General features: G+C 41.7%; 2 protein-coding genes across 4 annotated transcripts in view; both read right to left on the bottom strand.

The window, feature by feature from the left end:
• Nucleotides 1-658: 658 nt before the first annotated feature.
• LOC118001869 (transmembrane protein 242) overlaps nucleotides 659-24,475 on the bottom strand; it is a 29,151-nt gene continuing 5,334 nt past the window's right edge. The window contains exons 3-4 of one of the 3 annotated variants that reach the window (XM_034992050.1): nucleotides 23,326-23,463; nucleotides 659-1,175 (exon numbers count right to left, since the gene is read on the bottom strand). In XM_034992050.1, coding sequence (XP_034847941.1) covers nucleotides 1,077-1,175; nucleotides 23,326-23,463 — 237 coding nt within the window. In that variant the 3' untranslated portion in view covers nucleotides 659-1,076. Of the gene's footprint in view, nucleotides 1,176-9,538; nucleotides 9,625-17,816; nucleotides 18,020-23,325; nucleotides 23,464-24,475 lie in introns of those variants that run through there. The other 2 variants (XM_034992051.1, XM_034992052.1) reach the window with 2 other exon arrangements.
• On the bottom strand, nucleotides 7,217-23,412 carry LOC118001868 (L-lactate dehydrogenase A-like 6A). Its single transcript, XM_034992049.1, has 4 exons — nucleotides 23,326-23,412; nucleotides 16,795-16,903; nucleotides 16,342-16,436; nucleotides 7,217-9,624 (listed from the first exon to the last, which is right to left on the bottom strand). The coding sequence occupies exon 4, from the start codon at nucleotides 8,802-8,804 to the stop codon at nucleotides 7,677-7,679; it is 1,128 nt and encodes a 375-aa protein (XP_034847940.1). The 5' UTR covers nucleotides 8,805-9,624; nucleotides 16,342-16,436; nucleotides 16,795-16,903; nucleotides 23,326-23,412; the 3' UTR covers nucleotides 7,217-7,676.

Here is a 24,475-nt window from a genome sequence, read left to right on the forward strand (position 1 = left end):
CTAATTAGAGCCTAAGTAATTATAAAGAAATTGCACTACTGATATCCAACCATATTTTTTGGGATATACTGACATATTAAAGTACTTTCTTTAAAAAATGTTCATCTCCAGTAAAAATAATTGCATGTAGGCATTATCCTCTGTTTTCTCTAAGATATCATGGGGGACAGGAAAGGGCTGGGCCTATGTGTAAGAATCCATGAAGTGGCAGAATTAACTACTTAATATTGAGACTCAATACCTAGGTAACTTTCTGGTTAAAAATATTTAAGATAGGTGATAACTGGCCTATTTTTACATTAACAATTGAGATAAAACTACAAACTATTAGTCAATGTTTAGGGACACAGAACCAACTTCTCAAAAAAGAACGTGTTATATCCATTATATCATTATTATTTTAGATGACTACCTTTTCAGGTTAGCATAATCTGTTACTGGCTGCTGCTTCTCTATGTCTGAGAATTTCCAGGGCCTTGAGGTGAGCTCATCAGCTAACTGACGAGCAGGTGCAAATCCAGGGCTGCATTCAGGACAACAGGACACACCTGCTGGGGCCTGACAGACAGGGTTTCCCCGTTCACCTGTCACTGTGGAGTTGGCCTAACAGGAGGGAGCCTTCCATGTCCTGACAATCACATACCAACAAGAAAGGCTGTGGAAACTCATTTAATTAGAAACATTGAAGTACCAGTGCTGGTAGGAGTTTGTCTATAAAGATTTTCCATCGTCTGTTATTTTACATTTTTTTTTCAGGTACAAACTTGGTTTTAGCTGTTACTAACAGAAGTATTTCCCTTGGGATCTTCTCCGCCAAGAACTTATCCATATAATTACTTTGAAAGGATCCTCCTAATTTTGGGAAAACCTTAATACACACACACGCCACATCAATGTTAAAGTAAAGCACACAGACTGTGGGCCTCCTGTGTGGACACTGAACGCCATCCATCCCGTGGGTTCAGTCACCAAGGCACATGTTGCTGATGACAAATCAGGGGAGTCCCTTTGCTTCTGTGGCACCTCCAAAGCTACCCTTGCCATGACAGTTTTAGACTTTCCCCACCATGCTCATCTCATTTGGATTTCAATGTTTCCTCCCACTCAAGAGAAGATTCGGAGTTCTTGGGAATTGCTGGAAATATTGATTGCAGTTTCCTTCGAAAGTCTTTCATCTGAAAGAAGAAGAAAAATCAGTCATCAAAATTAAAAGAAGGGGAAAAGAGCCAAAGAAATTAGAGAGAGACCCTGTTGCTGCCCGAGTGATGCTTCATTGCTTGTGGGTACAATAAAAGGTAAAGACTGCTCTAGCTACCTTAAAAGGAAATGAGACACCTCTCTTCTTCTTCCAAGTATTAATCTATGGGCTTTCAATTAACATAAAACGCCATTCTGAATCTGGAAGGCAACATAATTTAACTTGTCAACCCTCCATGATATTTATTTCCTACCAGAAGAATGCTGTGTATTGTTGGCTTTCATATATAAAGATAGGAGAATGGGAGTTCTGGGGTTTCTTTATTTGGGGGGGGGGTTCTGTTTATCTTAAATATACCAAGAATTTTGGAGCCAAAAGGAAGAAGTGGAGAGAAGAAACTCAGTAGGAGGTTAATAAAGAATGAGCCAGTGGATGGCAGATAAACTAGAATGTTCTCATATGCCAGACAGCGTTGAAGAATCTGTGTAGAGGTTTTACCGGCAGAGGTGGATCTGGAACCCAAGAGCTGGGGCAGGGGGCTGAAGATCTTCAATACACAGTGTCAGCCCAGAGCACCTGGCTCCACGTACGGAGCACACGGCCCGAAGGGAGGGCAACACTCATTTATGGGAGTTGGATAATCTTTACATTAGATAGTCCCAGCCACACAGTTTGATTCATTATTTTAATCTATCTGGTCCTGCTGTGAAGGTATCACTTCAGCACTACAGCGCCGTGTTACGATATTCTCATCAGCCATATCCTAACTGCATTTCTCAAGGATATGGATCCCCTCAATCAGACCTGTGAAGCACCGGGGACTCACTGACAACACCAAGTCATTTCCTGGAGTGGTTATTTTGAGAGTCGGCTAATGTTTTTTTATTTCACTTCATTTTGAAGCCGATTCCTTACCTTGTTTCTAAATTCAGCAAGTGGGTCGTGTTCAGGACTTGTCAGTTCCTAGGCATTCGCTGCAGCTATTAGCAGCACGGACTCTGGGATCAGACAGACCTCACTGTTCAAATCCTAACTCCACCACTTGGGAAAACTGCTTCCTCTCTCTAAGCAGTAGGTTCCATATGTGTAGAATGGCGATCATTACCTGCTTACAGGGTGGTGAGGATGAAAGCACAGCACCTACCACGTGGGGGCGCTCAATATATATTAGCTATTGTCATTATAGCATCATCAGTGTTGTGTTCCAAAAACAAAGTTCACATGGATAATATGGTGGGTTTGTTAAAGCATTACTTGTAGTTCAATATCATTTGGTCTAAGTATTTTGACACTGGGAGATCCATAAGGTTACCCATTCTATGTAGTCTGTAGGAGGTCCATGCCAACCATCCCCATGTTTGGGTCCCAGACACCAGTACTCAAGACACACACGTCCATGGCACATATGTCTCTCCCCATCCCTGTCTCCCATGCAGCTCTCTAGCTTGTACTGTGGCGAATCCTTCATGAGAGGTTGTCGACTAGAGGCAGTACTGGGGAGGGGTTGGAACTGTAGTTCCAAACAGCAGTTCTCAAATCGTGTCATGCCATTTTGGTTGTCAAAATCACAGGGAACTGCTATTTGCATGGGAGGGGGGCAGATTCTAAATATCTAACATATTGCTTTGGGGACACCTGGGTGGCTCAGTCCATTAAGCGTCTGCCTTCGGCTCTGGTCATGATCCCGGGGTCCTGGGATCGAGCCCCACATCGGGCTCCCTGCTCAGCAGAGAGCCTGCTTCTCCCTCTCCCTCGTGCTCTCTCTCAAATAAATAAATAAAATCTTAAAAAAAAAAAAAAAAAAAAAAAGAATTGCGTTGTCTAAAATACCAACATGGCCCTGTTGAGGAATCTTTTGCATAGACTTTCTCAGTTCAAAGACCTCTCTGGCCAGGGTCTGCAATGTGCTGCCTAGTTCTTTCCCTTCACCTTTACTGGTTGAACATCTGTCACAACTAAACCTAACGACAGTTTTCAAATGGGGAGTCAGAGAGTGAGGACATGAAGAGAATCATTTACCATTTCACCTTCTCAGGGATGTGGAACATGGGCAGTTGCTGAGAAGGGAGAAGCTGGGGAACGGAGATGAGGTCTGGGGACTAGAGTCACTGCTCTACTTCAGCATGGGGACCTGTGTTCTCATTTCCTCCTCTTGGACTGATTTTTTTTTCTTGTCTTTAATTTCCCAAGTATTGTATCATTTACTTGCTCCCAGAGTCATAAATGAGTTACTGAACCACCGGAAGGAATCATATCTGAAAAAGAGCCAATTAGGAATAGACAGGCTTCAAAGAGAAGTAAAGGAAGGGAGGCAAGTAGATAAAGAACACCATTTAGGCCTCTTCTTTAATTTTACAGCTGTGGAAATGGAAACCCAGAGTCCACATTTAGGTTATAAACAGGGCTTCATGTTGCCTTAAACAAGGGTTTCCACAGTAGATTTTTAAGTTTGTCCTATTTTTGTTATATGGATAGGAAATGAAAGCTTTTTTTTTTTTTTTTTTTTACCTCTGTCAATTTCTGATATGCAGTTCAGAGGTGTTGGTCTTATCAGTGATACTCTATCACAGGCCAATAGAACCTTCTCCTGCTTAAAAATGTGCTTGAAAAGATTTAGGGGTTGAGTTAATTTAAGCAAATTTAATTATAACACCAATGTACTGGATTCCACAATAACAATGACAGCTATTGCCATAAGCCATGCCCTACCTTATATCCCAAAAGTTTGGTGAGGTTGGGGCATGCTGGGAACTAGTCTCTATCCAGTAACTCAGTTTTACTCTGCAGCATTTTGCAAACTGTGGGATCTCTTCTCTCCTCTTCCCCTCTTTCCTCTGACCAGGGAGAATCTGACCTTGGCTATGGGTCGCAGGGCTACCCTTCTAAACAGGGCAACTGTGTGTACTGCACAACTCCAGGCGCTGCCCTCCACAAAGACTAAGACAGGAACGGCACCCCCTGGGCAATGAGCCTACTGCTCAAGAACCTCATCCTTAAGTCCCAGTGTTTGTGTCCGACAGTGATGGGTTGTCATATGATCAGAAAGTATACTTTCTGAAGGCAGTTCTCAAATACAATGTCGTGACAGTTGGGAAACCTATTATAAGTACTTTGTCACTAATATGGACATTCTGAAGACTGGGTAGGAGCAACTTTTTAGATATCAGAACAGATTCAAGATTATGCCTCTAATAATGTTACTCTCATTCACATTACACCAGCTTTTTGAAGGGCCATATGGCTAGTATGCCAGGAGTGAAACATGGGATACTGCTGCACATTTATCATGCATGTCCTGGCAGGGAAAAAAACATGAAGACTTTTGGTCTGATATATGGTGTGCTGAAAAACTCCTTAAAAGCTCAGGATATGTACCCAATTAATTTGAGAAAACCCTTAGAGCATCTATTCTTGAAAAAATAAGCAGTTATTTGGAATTAAAAGCTCAAGTTGTAAAATGTCTTTGCCATTGACTAGCTCATTTAACTTCAATTACCTCTTGCAGGACTTCAGTGCCGGAGGTAGAATGATGAAAGCTTTTAGAACCAACTGATAAGAAAGCCTTTGGATATGTCAATAATCATGGTGCCAAGAGTAATTTTGAAAAACCTGGAAATTCAGCTTTTCCATAAAATAGAGTAAGACTATAACTGTTACTTGAACAGGAATAAAAATGTCTGCCATTTGAGATTACCTAGGTGCCAGGCACTGTACCAAGCATCAGGCTATTATTTAGTGTTTACAATTCTATGTGGCAGAAATGAGAACCACCACCTTACATATGAGAAACCAGAGGTCAGAGAGGTTAACCCAGCCATGGTGACGTGCTTTCTAAGTACAACTGACTGAATGATGTCCCAGGCTCTTTCTCCATAGCCACGCTGGTTCTGTGACCTGGAAAGACTTGGTACCTCTATAACCTCTAATCACACACCCTCTTACACTAAAAATGACTTCAAAAGCATATATACTCTTACAATGGCTACTATTTTATTTAGAATGGTATGGCAGATTATTATCAATGTTCACTGATAACCAGAGATCATGTACTTCTCGATATAGGGAGGTTATACTTCTCCACCCTCTTGAAGTTAGGTAACCACATGACTAGTTCTGGCAAAAGAAATGTGCATCACTTGCAGGGTGAAGCATTTAACTGCAGCTGTTTCCAGGCCACTCTTACCTTTCCATGGAAATAATGGAATCCTGTGTTACTACAGAGGTGCCTCAAGATCAAAACAATCTGAGGTACGAAGCCACCTTGTGTAGGACAGCTCCCCTAGAGACTCAAGTAAACCCACAGTGGATTTTACAAGAGAAATAAACCGTTGTTATTTTAAGCCACACATCTGGAGACTGTTTTTTCAATGTAGTATAACCCAGCCTATCCTGACTGACATAGTGAAGAGAATTACAAAACAGACCTAGGGCATTCTCTGATCCCCCTCAAAATTACACTAAACTTGGCCGAAACATGGCTGAATAAAAACTCAAGGGCTGGACAAAGGGGAAGAGAAACTCTGTGCAGTTAAGCTTAAATAGCTCTTAGAATCAGCTGGAACCACCAAACCACCATTCTCCCCACTTCCAGAGAGCTCAGTACAACAATTAGTCCCATTATATGATACTACTTCCTGGGTAATCAGAACATTTCTAGATGTTTCCAATAAAATAGTATGGGAGTTCTGATCACTATAGTAAAGGGTCATTTTTTTGGGGTGAATTGCTGTCCTAGGTCTATCAACCAAGCAGGACTGGCTTATTTTTTTAAATTTATTTGTCAGAGAGAGAGAGAGAACAAGCAGGGGGAGTGGCAGGCAGAGGGAGAAGCAGACTCTCCGCCGAGCAGGGAGCCCGATGTGGGACTTGATCCCAGGACCCTGGGATCATGACCTGAGGCAAAGGCAGACCCTTAACCAACTGAGCCCCCCAGGCGCCCCAGGACTGACTTTAGAGAGGAGATGCTGATACCTTTCAATTTTGTTTAGCCCTGCAGATATCCACATGGATCCTGAGATATGTTTGAACACACCATATTATTTAATATTCAATTGCATTAGGAAAGCTAACATGAATTTAAAAATCTTTCTCAGGGCGCCTGGGTGGTGCAGCTGGTGAAGCATCCGACTCTTGGCTTCAGCTCAGGTCGTGATCTCAAGGTCGTGAGATGGAGCCCTGCGTCAGGCTCTGTACTCAGCAGAGTCCGCCTGAGATTCTCTCTCCCTATACCTCTGCCCCTCCTGCTTGGGCTCGCTCTCTAAAATAAACAGATCTTTAAAAAAAATCTTATTTTCTAAGTTATTAGTATATCATTTAGGTAAAGGTCTGATAAGAAGCTTCACTTTCTCCTAAACCCACACTGTATCACATGCATAGTCTAGAATCTATAGTAAAGTCAACTGATTTAGCAATAAAAAGTGAATGTGTAACTTTCTGAGAAATAAAATCTCTGAAGTACTCATTAAAATAACCAATTTTTATGACAATGATTAACAACAAGGCAAAATTCAAAAACAAAAGCTTTCTGTTAATGTGAAGTAAACTGAGCAACAGGGATGACCCTGGAGCATCTTAGGGCCAGGGCCCACTCTGCTGATAAAACCAGGCCTAACAAGAACAGTCTGTAACACGCTTCCTGATTTAACGTGCTAACAGGTCAGGATCTCAGAGCCAGTTCTAAAATAATTTTAGTCAGGCTTTGTTTTTATCAGCTCCAAAATTTAAGTATGTTTCCTTTCCCTGCTGAACAAATGACAGTAACACTTGCCATCTGTCAGGCCTCTTTCTAAAAGCTTTACATTTTACTGCATTAAACACTTTATAAGTGCTACCAACCAGATCACTCCTATTTTCATATTTTAACCTAATGATCCTGCTTCACTGGCATCCATACACGAGCATGTGTGTGCCCCCCCCCCCCCAACAAACAGGACCTACTCACAGCCTCCGTTTTATAATGCCTTTTTTTTTAAGGCCCAGCTGATAGTCACAGGGGAATGAAGACAGCTGACGGCTCCATTACAGAAAGTACTTCTGTATGTACATTTATTTTTACATTGTAGAGGAAATTACAACATCTTAAAAACAGTATATAAATGAACACAGTAAGTATAAGCCATCCAGAAAGAACGAACATGTACTTAATGAAAATTATCATTTCTGTAACACAAACACCTACATCCTAATCCTTTTTGGACCAAAGAGCAACCGCAACCACACAACATAGCAAGTACTGGTACATTAGTGGTACAAAAACACCTCCTTTGATGCAATCACTTAATAATTGTGGGGGGAAAAAATCATCCTGACATCTGGATACTAAATAAAAAAGCTGGGGGGCTAAATAAACAGGTAACTCACTCTACTTCCTTTCCTGTTTCCAACTTCTAGAAATTCAAGCTTTTAAAAAAAATTAGACATACAAAACCCTGTTAACTACTATCCCTTCAGTAACTTCAGAAAGGGAGTTCCAAGCGCTTTAAAGCTTGAGCTCCTTCTGGATCTCCCAGAGTGTTTCTGCACTCTTCTTCAGACAAGCCTGTTCTTCGGGGGTCAGCTTTATCTTTATAAGGTCTGCAATACCACTCTCTCCCAAGATACATGGAACACTGAGGAATACTTCTTCGTTTATTCCATAGAGACCCTTAATTATGGTGGAAACTGGATGCACTCTTCTAAGATTCTTCAAAATACTTTCTGTTAGATCAGCTACAGAGAGGCCAATGGCCCAAGAAGTATAACCTTTCGTTTTAATAATCTCATAGGCACTAGCAATCACATCTTTGTGGACATTTTTCCACTGCTCAGGATCTTGATCTGTGCCTACATCTGAGTTCAGATTCTTCAGAGGGACACCGGCGACGTTCACTCCACTCCACACAGGAACACTCGAGTCTCCATGCTCTCCAAGGATCCACCCATGACAGCTCTCCGAGTGGATACCAAGCTTCTGCCCAATCAAGAAACGGAAACGGGCAGTGTCCAGATTACAACCGCTTCCAATAACACGGTTTCGGGGAAATTCACTCAACTTCCAGGTCACGTAAGTTAATATATCCACTGGATTGGAAACAACAATCATTTTGCAGCGAGGGCTATACTGGGTGATGCTGGAAATCATTAATTTAAAGAGGTCCACGTTTCGCTGGACTAAATTAAGGCGTGTCTCCCCTTTTTCCTGGCGTGCCCCTGCTGTGATGACCACGAGGCTGGAGTTCGCAGTGACCAGGTAATCTTTGCTGGACACAATAGTCGGCATTTTCACGAAAGGGCTGCCATGCTGAAGATCCATGGTCTCACCCTTCAGTTTGTCTTCATCGACATCCACAAGGGCGAGTTCATCGGTCAAGCCCCTTAACAGGATGCTGACAGCACAGGCCATGCCAACCGACCCGGTTCCTATAATGGAGACCTTGTTGTGATGAACGGCCTCCTCGGAAGTAAAATTCTCGATAAGCTCACACTTGACGGTTGCCATCTTGGACACGGGGGTGACGGCCCAGGCGCCCGTGAGCGGGAGGCCCGCCGGCCGGCGGGGACACGGCGGATTCACTCTCCCAGCGCCCACTCTCCGGCCGGCCCGCAGGACTCCCACTGCCCATCTCATGGCCACTTACTCCAGACACGGAGGAAGAGAACCGAAGCAAGCGACAGACAAGCTCTGAGGCGTGAAGGAAGGCGGCGGGTAACCGTTAGACGCCCCTCCGCCTGCTACTGCGGCTGCGCAAGCCCGTGGCTGTTGGGAGGCCCCTCAGGCCACTACTGCGGCTGCGCGAGGCCGTGGTGTCGGAGGGCCCCGCAGCCCCTACTGCGGCTGCGCTTGGCGGCCAGCCCGCGGGGCATCTCAAGGGCCCCCAGGAAAGTACTCGCCTCGGAGTGGGGTGGGAAAAGGGCTTCGCTAGCAAATGAATTCTGGAGTGAACGTCTTATAAACACGAATTCTCTGCAATCTTTACCGTGTATGATGGCTCAACACAGATCCCTGGGATTACTGATTTTCTATTTTTGCTACAGATGCCAAGTAAAAATAATCCCAATAAGTACAGATAAAAATAGGGTTAAGTTTTCTGAACGGTATCCCTGCCGGGAAGAATAAGGTGTGTGTGCTCTGTCTCCAAACGGTCGCCTTCACCATTTCTCTGCATCTGTAGGAGAAGGGGGGCTCCTGTTTTATGTTGTATCCAATTTGAGAACTTTCTATTTGGAAAGGTCCCACTGCCTTTGTAGCAGTCACGACCGTGACCCACAGCCGTGGGGAAGTCACAGCAGCTGACAACAGGTGAAGTGGCCGACTGTGCGCTAGCTAGTCCAACAGCGAAAACTCACGGCGAGACGCTGTTACTTCTTTCTCATGCCAAAGGGAAGCCTGTGATTCAGAGTCCTGATTAAAAACGACTTCTCAAGTCGACAGGTGGGGCGATAGCCTTCTATTAAAATGAAGACAGATCTTAAATGTCCTTAAAATGGCAAATTTTGGCCAACGCACAAATCAGATAACTGATTAAAACAGTAAAACAAATATTAGCCAGTGCACAACAGGGCATCAGTATACCTTGCCTTCCTCTGCATTTCTCTGGTCAGTCTTAATGAACTTCCTTGGAAGTTACTAAGAAGATAGCAGCTTTACATCTGATGAAATATATATCCTCTAATAAACCCAGTAAACTACAAAAGTCCAAATAAAAATAATGGCACTTTCTCCCCACTTGTAAATAGAATTCTGACCATATAATCATTCCTCAAAGTTCTCCTCTCCTTCTAAGCAAGCAATATGCTCTTCCTTAATAGGGCTCTTAGCATTCACAGCCCCCTCCCAGTCAGAAAACAAACAAACAAGCAAAAGCATTTCAGTTTCAGAACACCAAATCTTGACAAAATGAATATTTCATATTTTGGCCTTGGAAAGCTATTCTTATTCTTTCCGCCACTGAAATGCCGTCCAGAAAGACAGGAATAATAAGCAAAGGAGTTGGTGAGGGCTGGAAAAGTGTGGCTATTACTGGAGTTCTTGCAATCCTGTTTCAGTGTGACTCGGCACTCTAGCAGGGACCAGACTCCCCATTTAGAGAGTATGGGGTCACAAGCTCCATGACACACACCATGGTGAGAGCACCACATACCTGAGTCCTCTCCACAATGGTGGTCAGACTTATGGTAACCATTTGTCAAACTGAAAACTGGAATTTTTAAAATGATCATCTTCATTTAATGATGGCTAACATCTTAGAGGGATCCTTTTAAAAGACCAACTTTTGATGGTTTCTTTTATCCCATTCATAACTGAAATGTTTTAACCTGATGCCTGTTCCCACCTTCTTCCTATAATGATTCCTTGACCAGTCAAGTCATTTTCTAAGATAAGTGTTCTTGAGGATGAAATTCAAGCACATAAAGACTCTTAGCTAGATGACTTCTTTCTAAAGTAATTTTCTTTCTAGAGTTTGAACCTCTTCAGAAATAAAATCTCTGACAGCTGCCTCTTCAGTTTTTCCCCTTAGCCACAACTAAATCAATTTTGAGAAAATAACACTCTCCAAAATAAAAATACCTCAAACAAAGCAGCTTTTTATTTACAGTAAGTCTTGAGATAAGAAGGGAAGAACTAAGAAAGACAAAGAGATGTACATGACCTCCACAGCAGATTTAGGTCTACTCAAAGATGTGCAAAGCTAAATAAATACAGCCAGACAGCTCCCTAATGACCTGTCTTCGGTGGCTCTTTATTCCTTTTTTTTTTTAATTTTTTTTTTAATTTTTTTTTTTTTTAAGATTTTATTTATTTGAGAGAGAGAGAATGAGAGACAGAGAGCACGAGAGGGAAGAGGGCAGAGGGAGAAGCAGACCCCCTGCTGAGCAGGGAGCCCGATGTGGGACTCGATCCCGGGACTCCAGGATCATGACCTGAGCCGAAGGCAGTCACTTAACCAACTGAGCCACCCAGGCGCCCTCTCTTTATTCCTTTTGAATGGAAAACCTAACTCAAATTATCTATTCAAAATACAGCATAATATTATAGCTGATGGCAGGATTATGCTTGATTATATCACTTAGGAGGGAGGAAGCAGGAAATGAAGATGACCAGCAAGTCTCTGGACCAGCAATGGCTGCAAGTAAGTCATTCTATTCTTGCTGCGTGGACTCTCACCCCAGCTCCCCTGCCCTTTTCCTATCTAGGAGTCTGGTTCAAGTATTCCATCCTCTCAGTCTTCAATCCCCCAAGCAGAAGTGACTTTTAAAAATCCTACGCCACCAGAGTCTTTTGTACCCCTCTCCATTGTAGGACTTATCACACGTTATTAAATGTAATTACTTGGGAATTTGTCATTCCAAAGAGATCACCTTGTATTTAGAGCCTATCACTACCCTCTAGGACAGAGCTTGGTGAGTGAATTCAGTAAATATTCACGGTAGAAAAGAACGAGTATAGAACCCAGTGAAGTAAGGCTAGAGGGCAGAAAGGTGAGAGTAATGGGAAGGCACAGCTGGACAATCCACCTGGTGCCAAAGTTCTAAATTAAGGGGTAGGTAAAATGTGTAGTGCCTGTTTGGGGTTTCTTAGCAAGGCTGATGTATAAATTTCAGATAAAGATATGGATAAGCTAAAAGATTTAACTGTTTTCAAAGCCAAAGCCAATACCTACCAAGTCAGAACATACAAAAAGAAAGAAATTCTACAGTGCTAGAAACACAGTAAAACAAATATGCAATGCCAGAGAGAATATTTTCATTCTTAAAAAAAAAATGTTTTGTTCTTTGGAAAGTTTTTAAAAAATAACCACTGCACAAAACTCCTGATACGAAAAAAAAAAAAAAAAAAGCGAGAGAGAAGCTGCAATGAAAGCAGTATTAATTAATATTGTAAGCTATAAACTCACCAGCAAGCAGAGCATTATATAAACATAATTATTTTAAAAGTCTTCTTTGAGTGATTTAAAAATCATAAAATGCAAATTGTAGTTTTAAGACGAATTAGTGGGCTGTGCTTCTATTGCTCTTATACTAAAATCTATATAACTTTGTAATCCTTGTGTGGGGGTCTTTACAAATACGAGCACCTTAAAGCATTTTCCTTTGTCCGTGATACTAGGAATGCTGGGGAGGGACAAAAGTAGGGCCACAAAGCTTTGTTTCCTGATAAAAGCAGACTGTCAAGTCAAAACACTGCAGTCAACTTCCATTGATGGTATTCAAATATCGTAACAGGAATTGGCAAGTTCATCTAACAAAGTACCCAAATCTCACTTCTTCTGTTCTTTAAAGGCATCATCTACACATAATTTTTGATGCACTTAAAAGAGCCACATGTGGGCGCCTGGGTGGCTCAGTCGGTTGAGCGACTGCTTTCGGCTCAGGTCATGATCCTGGAGTCCCGGGATTGAGTCCCGTATCGGGCTCCCTGCTCGGCAGGGAGTCTGCTTCTCCCTCTGACCCTCTTCCCTCTCATGCTCTCTGTCTCTCATTCTCTCTCTCTCTCTCAAATAAATAAATAAAATCTTAAAAAAAAAAAAAAGAGCCACATGTATTAATCATTCAAAAGGAAATATTTTAATGAAGCACAAAACATGAAAAACAAAGAAATTAAAACTCACTGGTAGGTGTTTAAATAGCCCAAATCGTAGCTTAAAACTGACAAAACCAAATTTTATGGATTTGGGCTTTAACTGCATGGGTGCAGTTTTATTAATTCACTCCAATTATTCTCTGCAGTTGGATTAATAGAAATAATACCACAGTCCTTGATAATAGTTCTATTCATCTAAACAAAATGACATGAAGACTATGTTTGTACACCGAAGTTACCTTCAATTTAGGTAAAAACTTAAATTTACCTGAAGATAGAAACTTACATTACCTTTACAGTCTCACAACTGCCAGAACAGATTAACTCCCTGTTGTAACGGCTAGAGATTAGTTTGCCTCAAGACCCCATCTAGGCAAGGAACAGAGCCAGCAGCAGAACAGTAGGAAGAGGAAGGAGTGTTCAGTGGGGACATTAGCAAGGACAAGGCTCAGAGGCTAGAAGAACATGGCCTTTCAGCAAGGCTAGAACTCTGAGTGCAACAGAGAACCAGCCAGACTCTCGAGCGCAGCAGTGCGGACATTTGCACCAGATCCCTCTTTGTGGGGCCTGTCTTGTGCAGTGCAGGCCGCTGAGCTGCATCCCTGGCCTCTATCCACTAGATGCCAGCAGCACTCCCACCGTTATGACAACCAAAACTGTCTGTGGATGTTGCCAAATATCTTTCTTCTGTGGGGAGGGGAAGTCAAAATGCCCCCATTAAGAACCAGTGGGTTAAAGAATAAGTAGGAGCCAGATCACAGAGGGACCAAACCATTTCAAGGAACTTGGACTTTATTCTCAAGGGAAGAGTGAGCCATTGAAATGGCAGAAACTGTGATCAGATTTCATCCAACAGGTGTTTACTGGACACATCCTCTGTGCTAGGCACTCTTACAGGTGCTAAGGATACGACAATGAACAAGACAAATGAGATCTCCATTCTCTTAAAATTTACATTCTTTTTGTGAGGACACATAAAACAAGAAAATGGTCAATATAACTTCATTTTGCAATTGTGCTGTGTAAAGAAGAAAACAGGATACTGTCAGAGAGGAACTGGGTGGTGGGAGTAAAGAGGCTACTTTATTTTAGACCAGAAGGTCTGGGGAAGCTTCTCTGAGGAGATGAAATAGAATTGGGTTGAAACTCTAAATTCCAACACAGAGCCACCACGCGAAGACCTGGGAAAGGAGTCCCCTAGAAAAGCTGGAGGAAGGTCCCTCAGCGGGGAGGCTGGTGTGCCGTGGGGCGGTGTGGGAGGGGTGGCTGTTGGGTGAGATGAGGTCAGTGGGCAGGTGGAGCTATATCTCGTGAGACTTCTTTTTTTAAAGATTTTTAAAAATTTTATTTATTTGACAGAGAGACAGAGAGAGAGGGAGAAAGAACAAGCAAGGGGAGCAGCAGGCAGAGGGAGAGGGAGAAGCAGGCTCCCCGCTGAGCAGGGAGCCGATGCGGGGCTCCATCCCAGGATCTTGGGATCACGACCTGAGCCGAAGGCAGACGGTTAACGACTGAGCCACCCAGGCATCCCCATCCCATGAGACTTCTTCACTGGGAGCCACTGAAGAGTTTTTCAGAGGAGTGACATGATCTGACACTTTACAAATATCCCCAGCTGCTGTGTGGAGGAGAAGTTCAGGGGAAGGCGAGGAGAGGCCAGAAAACTTTCACTATGCTAGGCAAAAGGTGAATGGAGGTGGAGGGAGATGAAAGGAGCCAGGCTGTGTTTAGCAGCATAGCCAACAAGTAGGACTTGCCCACAGATGACATGAAAGGAAGGAAGGGAAATGGGAGAAGCCCGGATGAGTCTCTGCTGGGTTTCTGGCTTGAACAGCTGGGGGCATGGGAGTGACTCGGACTGAAATGGGAAAGACGAGGGGAGCAGCAAGCCGGGAGGGGAGGTGGTGAGGAAACCGAGAGTTCTGGATAAGACACAGGTTGCTGGCGTACCACTGGGACACACAACTGATGATGTACAACGTGCAGTTGTGGGGCAAATCCGACATCAGATTGTTTAAAATGCCGAGGACTATAGTTGAGGGGACTGAGGGACCGAGCACAGAAGGAAACCTGAAGGGTGCAAATACAAAGCCACTGGATAGCCCCATGTTTAGAGGTCTGCCAGGGAGCAGCCAGCAAAGATGTGCAAAAATAGCCAGTGAGGTCGAAGGTGTCTCAGAAGCCAAGAGACAGTGTTTCGTGGAGGAGAGAATGCTCAACCGTGCCAAATATCATTGAGAGGTCAAGTAATGGGGTGATGAAGAGAAGACCCGGGTGTGGCAACACGGAGGACATGGGGACCCTGACCAGCAGTTTCCCCCACAGCTGGGGAAGAGGCTGAAGTGGGGGGGGGGGGGCAGTGCAGGCAGTGACCACGGCAGATCGCTCAGGAAATCTTTTCTAGGGAAGGGAAGGAGACAAACGGGCTGACAGGTGGAGCAAGATGAGGAACATCAAGACAGAATCTGTAGAGGCGGGAGAACCTGGAGCATGTCCATACACACTGCAGTGGAGGGAAAACTGACACTCAGCAAAGGCTGAGGATAATTCTGGGAGCAAGGTCCTCTGACAGATGGCCGTGGTGGGCCTTTGGGAGCAGCATGGACACCTCGCCCAGGGTGACATAAGAAAGGCCGAGTGAGGAAGAGATGCAGGGAGAAGTCTGGGGAAGATGAAGGCCAGAGCCTTTTGCAAAGTGTTGAGAAAGGACTATGGAGAGGCTGGGCTGGAGGCAGGGAAAACAGAGGTCCGTCGTGACAATCTTGGGACAGGGAGACACCTCCAACTACAATGGCAGTGGGAGTGTGGGAGAAACAAGACTTGGTGAGTGATTAGATACAGGGGTGAGAAAGAGTGTGGTCATGAACAGAATCCAGCTTTTCTCTCTGGGCAGCTCTATGGATGACGCTGCCGTTCACCGTGAGTGATCCAGGAGTAGGATAAAGGGTGGGGACGGGGTGAGGGGCAGTAAATAACATTCAGGTGGGAACACAAGTGATGCCTGCAGGACATCCAAGCATCAGTGTCCAGGCAAGTGGGTCTATGGGCAAGGAGCTCAGAGGTCGACTAGAGATGCAGACCTAGCAGCCTTCTGTGTGTGGATGAAGCCACCAGAGCAGATGGACCCTGTGAAGGAGAAAATTTAAGGGCAAAGCAAGGAACCTAGCATAAAATGTATAAAATAAGGCAGCAGCATTTCAGAAGTAAATGGAATAGGGGAAGGAAAAAATAAGAGCCAAACTAGGATTGAGAAAAATTACAAAAAGAATAAAGAACTATAAAAGGCCAGAATCCATTAACACAAGAAGCAAACAATAACTGATATATCTAAGTCATCAAAACCTAGTAAAATTATGTTCGGCATAGTCTACATTGTGGAAAGATACATAGCACATTAAAAAAAAAGATTTCTTCTTAAAATTGTTAGAAATTATTCAGTTAGGAAAATTCAATTTGAGTGACCACTTCATTTTCGGGTACACTGGTAAATGAATAATAATATATATAAATATATCAACATACACATATAAAAATGTTTTATAGATTCTTAGATATTTCTAAGTGACCAACCAATAACAGGTACCTTTCACAACAAAGCGTAGGGGGGAAGCGTAGGTTACCAGGTCTTCACTCCACAGTGCTTTATTTAGAGAGATCTGCTCATGGGAGTCCAATTTTCTATGCTCAGTATTAGAAATAAGGACAAAGAAAAAGAAAACCCAAATGAAATCAAGGATACTTCTCGAGTGGAGTAAGGCTGGTAACATTCCTGAGGTGATTAAGCCTGATTTGTGTCAGGCTTTGAAACAAGGCTTTCATGGCAGAGCTTATCTTTTCTAGTAATTGTTGCACATTCCCATTTTATAAAATGCTTGCAGCCCTATTTTACTTATAAAAGGAAACTCGTGGGTTTTTAGAAGAGGTATTTTGGCAATATGCCAAAAAAAAGCCAATTTTTTTTTTTCCCCACCCTCTTGGCTTAGGCCAACCTTAGACACCCCCCCCACAGAAAACAAAATACGACTTTGGTCATTACCTCCCGTTTTAAACTGAGCAAGTCCCTGTGATTCGGTCTCTCTGTCACCAAATTGCCCTTCCACATTACATCGAGTGCCTCTTACCACCGGATGCCAAGCCCATTAGAGCTGCAGTGAATGGGAAATAAGGGTTATAGAGATGTTCTTGTCACCTCAGACCTAAATTTAAGTGATGCACAGTGCCACTTCCAATTAATTTAAAAATGATTCCAGGAATATATTCCTCAATGCTTACACTGTTTGAAGGCCCTCAGCTTGACAGAACTATCTGTGCAAGATCATGATGACTCTGTGTTCTGGGCGTTCTAGTAAGTACTATCAGCAAGTGGAAGTGAAGCTGGGTCTGCTGACGTTGTGGTAATCAGAGTAAGGAACTGAAGTTTGCTTCGGGGACAGAAGCTGGTAGAGACGTTTGGAAGCTCTCAAATTAGATTAGGCAAGGACGCAGAAGGGACATATTTCAGTCACTTTTCAGACTTCCCCTGCAGATCCCTCAGAAGTGGCTACCATTAAACGATTTGCCAGGAGACAGATTTGTTTTTAACCTTTGACTGAAACCAAAGAAAAGTACAAAGCTGACAGTCTATTTCCTTCTTAGATATCTCAGATGTTAAAAACTTCTAAGCCTTTTCATAGTTTTATTTACATATGTGGTTCTAGCATTCACCTACAAATGTTGCTTCATTTGAGACGAATAACTTAAAAACTGTGTAGGAATAAACATATTTAATACAAGATCTACCAGAAATTAGCAAAAAGTCGAAAGAGATTTTACTGTAATTAGCAAAAGCCCTCAAAGCTAGTCATAAGGTCATTAAGAAATGAGCGTAAACCCGGCGCACCTGGGTGGCTCAGTCGTTAAGCGTCTGCCTTCAGCTCAGGTCATGATCCCAGGGTCCTGGGATCGAGCCCCGCATCGGACTCCCTGCTCGGCGGGGAGCCTGCTTCGCCCTCTCCCACCCCCCCTGCTTGTGTTCCCTTTCTCGCTGTCTCTGTCAAAAAATAAATAAAATCTTTAAAAAAAAATCTTAGTATAGGAAAGACAGATGCCAATTTTTGGAGAAATATTTAAGATGTGTTTTATTTACATGTTTTACTTTTTGTTCTTAAGGAAAAGGAAGCCTGGGCTCTTGAGCAAGAAGCAACCTCTATCAGCAGATCAGGAGGCGACTGAGGCTGGAGAGATGTATAAGACTTCAATCACAGATTATCTGCATAAAAGCCCTGAGAGATGCAGTAAAGGAAGAAAGAGATTATTTTCCATCTCTCAGATTGGCAAACATTTCAAAGTAGAAGAAGCCACTAATGGCGAGGGTGCTAGGAAACCTGTATGCACTGACAGTATCTTCTAAGTGTATACATTTTGTGCTTAGCAATGGATATCAAAAAGTTTTTAAATACCCCTGGATTCAACAATAACATTTGTCTTTAGGACAAATTTCCTGACCAAGAAAAGTACAAAAAGATGCATGCCTACAGAGGTTCACTATGGTGTTTAATAGTGAAAAATTACAATCTAAATGCTATTGGCAGGAGACTGATTAAGTAAATTATAATGGAGCACCATGTAGCCATTAAAAGTGATGGAGATTTATATAGTCTACTGTGCAAAGACGTTCTTGTGGCTATTCAGTGAAAAAAGGTTCCAGAATAGAACAGTAAAACATTTACCTACAATTATATGAATAGGCTTATAGAAAGTCTGAAGGGATGTTTTTATTGTAATAAGTGATTATAACTCAGTGAGATTTCTGGTGATTTTTGTTTCCCTTTTTGTACTTTTCTACACTCTTTTTGTTGTTGTTATTGTTGTTTTTACAATGAGTACCTAATTTTAACAAAAGAAACACAAAGCCATCTTTGTTTTAAAAAAGGTCCTAAACATGTTTTTCTTTAAAAATAAGCAATATATGTAAATAAAAACAAATACCTCTAATTACATGGTAAAAAACAAACTAAACTAAAAATCCCCTTTATTTGCAAGTTAATTTTTAAATTTAAGTCTCTGGACAATTTAAAGTATTTCACAATAACTAAAAATGTTTTCATTCATGGTTTTATCACTATTGAGATTTTAGCTCCTCTGAGGGCAACAACTGTAAATTATCTGTGAATTCTAACTATACCAGGTTATCATGAATATATTAAATACAAGGTACAGTAAATGTTAGCAATGGTGATTCTGACTCGTACCCTGAGACAGCCTCACCTCCAACAAATGTTGAACGAGATGAGTCCACAGGCATAAGCCCTAAAGCTCCCAGTCATATCAATCAGGAATTATTTATACATCCAACATTTTTCCTTCTAAGGGGAGAAAAAAAGGCAAAATAGTCTAACCATAAATATGCTCAATCTTTTTAGAAATCCTTTCAGTATAAGAAAAGATACAAAAGTTAAGTCTTTGTGTTTGAGTAACATGTAAATAATTTTAAGTGGCATGGTGGGTTTTTTTTAAGATTTTTAAAATTTATTTGAGAGAGAGAAAGAGAGCGCGCAAGCACGCACAATGAGGGGGGAAGGAGGGGCAGAGGGAGAGGGAGAAGCAGACTCCCCGCTGAGCAGAGAGCCCAACACAGGGTTCAATCCCAGGAAATTGGGATCATGACCTGAGCTAAAGGCAGATGCTTAACCAACTGAGCCACCCAGGTGCCCTGGTTTTTTCTTTTGATAATTGGGGAATTACTAGTTGTTATCTCTAGAGATCCTTATTTACTCACTGACAAGCGTTTATTTCAATTACTCTAAACTTAAAATATTTGCCCCTAATAAAAAGAATCTAATCATACTGCCACGGTGTGAACCTGGCCTGAACAGGGCAGTCTCCCAGGATCATCTGGGATCCTTTGGGATCATTAGCTGCATTAGGGGACCACAGACCCATAGTAAATGCTCATTCTTTTCACAATTAAGTTACTGTTATAAAATTAATGCTGCCTCAATCATAATCAGATGATAAAATACCATAATTCAAAGAAATTGGTGAATCCATACTGAGCAATCAGGCCTTGCTTGCTGGCCCACCATGCTGGCAGGCCGGAACTGGTGAGGTGATCCCAGGCTGAATCTGGACTGGTTCGTACACGAAGGGAGGGAGGCTCCCACCTTAAATCCTGGGCACACCTACTGGCTTCAGTCTGCTGACAAGATAGCTCCACTAGCTCTCCTTTTTTTGGAATCTCTAATTAAATGATAACACTATTGTGTAAAATATAAATTTACATCTGATGTATTATACATGTTATATGTGAAATAAATTCCATAATAACTACGAATAAAGTGTAAATCCAAAATATTTCTAAGAAACTGAAGAGCTTAGCTTCAAGCACTGCATCATGCCCTTGTTTAGGCCAGCAGATGTAGCTGTGAATTAAAATAGGGAATGTGAACTGCTCTCCTTCAGCCAGTAGATGGCACCCTTCTTTTTTTTGAACTGGGTGTATAATGACACTTTAATATGATTCAAGGTTGCTACCAACAATTATTTGACACTGGGCTTGATTTTGATTTACCTGAATTTACCTAGAATAATCATATCAATTATTTATTGAGTGCAGAGACCTGGACCATTTCTGTCCAGCATTTTCTAAGATTGTTTTCTTTAGTCATGGAAAGATAACATTTCCCAGGACTCAGGACAATCTCACAATTATCCTCAGAACTCTCTAAAGGAGAACTGAAATGTAATACTGCTCTCCACAAGACTCAGAGTGGGTCATATAATAAGAATTTGCTTAGAGAGTCTTAAAACCGAAGGCATCCATAACGGTCTACTGGGGAGCCCTGTCTAGGCACAGTGCCTGGCTCAGGGTAGGCCCACAAATGTCTTTTGAATGAACTAATTAATAAACACTACTGCTTTCAAAAGGTGTGCCCTTGAAAAACTATCAGTAGTTCATTTTTCTGTGAGACTTCTCAGATATGGATATCAAACTGATATTCCTAATGACCTACAGGTAGGGGGACAGTACACTTGTATTCTCATGTTTTAGTTAAAGACATGAAGATATAAAAAGATTCCAAGTGTCCTTGTATTCAGTAGTGCCAATCAGAAAATAATTTTTCTTGCCCAACTATTTTATTTAGGCCATAAAACAAAGAAGTTCACATTCTAGAAACTAGAATAGCACCGGATAGTCCATAAAGCCCAACTTCTTGAGCATATAACTTAATCTAAATATCTTTACTTTGTTGGTCTATGAAAATTTGGATCAATTCATTATGACTCTTCTCATTCAAAGGCTATTTATATTTTAAAATATCTTAAAACTTTATTACTCAGTTTATGACCTACATTACTAAGTTCTGGAAACATCACCTAACAATTCCATGGAGTCAGTATAAAGTGCTAACAGACCATCATTTTTATAGAAACTAAAAGCTTAATAACCTTATTATTATTTCATGCCCTCAAGTAAATGTCACATGTAGTCAAAGAAGTTTTGTGAACTTCTAGGCAGCTGTGCTTCATTTTTAGCATAAATTAATAAAAAATAAAATCCAGCACTATTTTTTTTAAAGGTAGTATTACTGTTAAAGCAATACATATTTAAGAACGTACAGAAAAGTAAAAAAAAAAAAAATTCACTCCCACACCCCCCATAATTCATCCACACATTTATACCGGGCATATTTCCCCTGTTTTTTCCACCTGTTTTCAAATAACTGCTCTCATATTATATATACAAATGAATCCTGCTTTACCATTATGCCCTAAGCATTTGTCTACTGAGATGAAGGCTAAAAGGAGACCTTCTCTTTTATGAGGAAAGAATGGCCCTGACTGATATTAATTACAATGTTGGGAGATGAGGCCCACATTGAAGATACCCAGGAAAACCTGTCAAGTTATCAAGAATGTGTGGATCACATCACCATCAAAACCGAATTTACTACCTCCTACCTCCTCATTCTGGCTCCTTCCAACTACTCATTTATTTCCAATCTTAGCTAGGGGAGGTAACATTGGAAAAAAAAATCTAGGTTCCAAAGACTATCAGACTTGGATCCAAATCTTGACTCTGTCAATGACAAGCTGTGTGATCTCGGACAAGTGACTTAACCTCTCTGAGACCCAATTTCCTCATTTATAAAATGGGGGATATTACTAACTGCTTCATAGTTATTGTGAAGATTAAATAATCTGCTATGCCTAAAATGTCTGGTACAATGCCTGCAATGGAAGGAGATTTTATACTGGTCAAAAGCAAAACTGAGGTTAACAACAAAAATCATCCAAAATCTTCAGTCATGGGTTTTCTAACTTTTCCAAGTAAACACAACTTTATTGTTATAAACAATTACTAGCAGCAAAGTTACTTTAAAAATAAAGGTTAGTCGGACTAGAAGAAAAGCAACATCTATCTATCAGTATACTTTGAGTGAAAAGTACAATAATGCCTATGTTCAGTTATGATTAAAACAAATATAAAAAATTCAGTAATGCCTATAATAATTATATTACTTATCACTCCCCCCTCCCTTGCAATTTCCCCGTCTACAGAATCACTCCCATCAGCATACTCAACATGCTATTAATTCTCCCAAATTAAAAACAAAAACACAAACAAAAAAACACCTCTCTTGATCTCAGTCCCCTTTCCAGCTATGACCCCATCTCTTTCTTTCCCTGTAAAGCACAACTCAAGACATGCCTGTATATACAATCTCCTCCATTCTTTTGGATCCACTCCACCCAGGCTTTACCCACCAAGGACTGCCATCAAGGCTAACTTGGCAAACTCCTGAGTCTCATCTTACATGATTTAAACCCACCATACACCTTCTTCACGTGGTGTCCAAGTCACCATTCTCCCGGTTCTCCTGGATTTTCTCCTTTAGTAGGGAAATCTCCCTTGCTAATTTGCTCCATATTTCCCAACCTCTAAACCTTGGGAGTGCCCAGAGCTCCTTGGTGAGCTCAATGCCTTGGTGAGCTCACCTAGTCTCCTGGCTTTGAACACTACCCATATACTGAAGAGTCTCAAATTTACATCTTGACCTTGTACCTCTCCTCTGAATTCCAAACTTCTGTATCTAACTGTTTGCTTGACTCTCCACTTAGCGATCCAACAGATATTTCAAACTCACAGGCCCCAGACTGAGCTCCTAGCATTATCCCTGAATACCTGCTCCTCTCACACTGGTTCCCATCCATCTTCCAACTGCTCACAGGCCAAAAGCCTTGGAGATCCTTGACTTCATTTATTCTCTCACCTCTCACATCCGACGTATAACAAGTCCTTGTTGACTCTACCTTCAAAATATATCCAGAACCTCTTTACCTCAATTCCCTTGCTGCCACCATTCCAAACCACGTCAATTCTCACCTGTCACACATGTGCAGCCTTGTCCACAGAACTTCCTACCGGTAGTTTAAAAAAAGCCAATCATTCCTAATATACAGCTTTTTAACTTGGGGTATAAATTACACACACACACACACACACTTCTTGAAAATCAGGCATATTTAGACCACAGAAAGTGGAATAAACATTCCAGATACCAATTACAGGACTGTAGTTACTTACACTGTGAACTCCTAAAGCTTTCCAGACTGCGAAGCTGATCACACCAACCCCGCACCATGCATAAAGTGAGCCCCAACCCAGGGCTCGCAAGGCAAGGGAAGACCCGCTCTCTGGTAAGGCAGCTGTGGCCATACTTCCCTGCAATGAAGACAGAGAGGAAAAATCATCAGTTCGGAAAAAGTAATTATTTCAGGAGTGTTTGAAACTCATGACTCTGAATGTCACCGTAATTTTGGGAAGCCAGACGAACTGAAGTCCAAAAAGAAGCTTTGCTACTTAGTAACTGCAGAGAAGTCACCCCTTCTCTGACTGACAGATATTTGAGTACTCAGGGCCTTGCCAGGAGCTGTGCTAGGTATTGGAGAGAAAAAGGCAAATAGAGTAACTTCTTTCTGACTAAAGATCCCAGTCAATGGGGGGAGGGGAGGAGGACACAGACACATAAAAGTTAATTATGATCTAAATGGAATGTGCGACAATAGAACTATACACATAGGGCACCATAGTCCCAGAGGAGGATACCTAATCTGTTGTTGCAATTAGAGGAAGCTTTAAGGAGGGGTTCCTCAAAGAGGTGAGCTAATCTAAGTCACTACAAAGACTTTTAAATACATATGCAAAATGCAGGGCACATAGTAGAAACCCAGCTTATGGCAGCTATTCATGAGAAACTAGAAAATAAACAATGACTCTCCTCTTGGGTTTCAAGGTATCATATTAAGGTAAAAATCTATACCATAATAACTGAACAACTTTCAGACTATCAGCATGAAAACTTGACTAGAGAAGAATAGGAATGCAATGCATGCTTCAAAAGGGAATATCCACCCCATCACTGAAAGCACCGATTACTGATTATATTTTCCAAAACTTTTCTTTGCTGTTTTTTGCCTATTAATTCTCCCAGAAAAGCCCTAAAACATTCTGTCAAGATTTCTCTGAGTCCCATTCATTGGCATTTTCATTACAATGTCATCAAACTGATTAGCTAATGTGATAAGATAGCAAATTTATGTTTGGTCTTTCTTCTGGAAACAAATTTCCATTTACTCAAGCCTTTCCCTTTTTAGAATAATTTTCTTTATATTGCTCAACCCATTGAATAAAGGTTTGTAGCATGTGTGCTATGATTATGAATGTTATTGGTGGC

The sequence above is a fragment of the Mirounga leonina genome, unplaced genomic scaffold (genome assembly GCF_011800145.1).
Source record: "Mirounga leonina isolate KUSES-001 unplaced genomic scaffold, KU_Mleo_1.0 Mir_54, whole genome shotgun sequence".
Lineage (NCBI taxonomy): Eukaryota > Metazoa > Chordata > Mammalia > Carnivora > Phocidae > Mirounga > Mirounga leonina.

Bases quoted from the DNA above. Each gene is read 5' to 3' on its own strand.
- LOC118001868 (XM_034992049.1), bottom strand. From the start codon at position 8,804: ATGAGATGGGCAGTGGGAGTCCTGCGGGCCGGCCGGAGAGTGGGCGCT.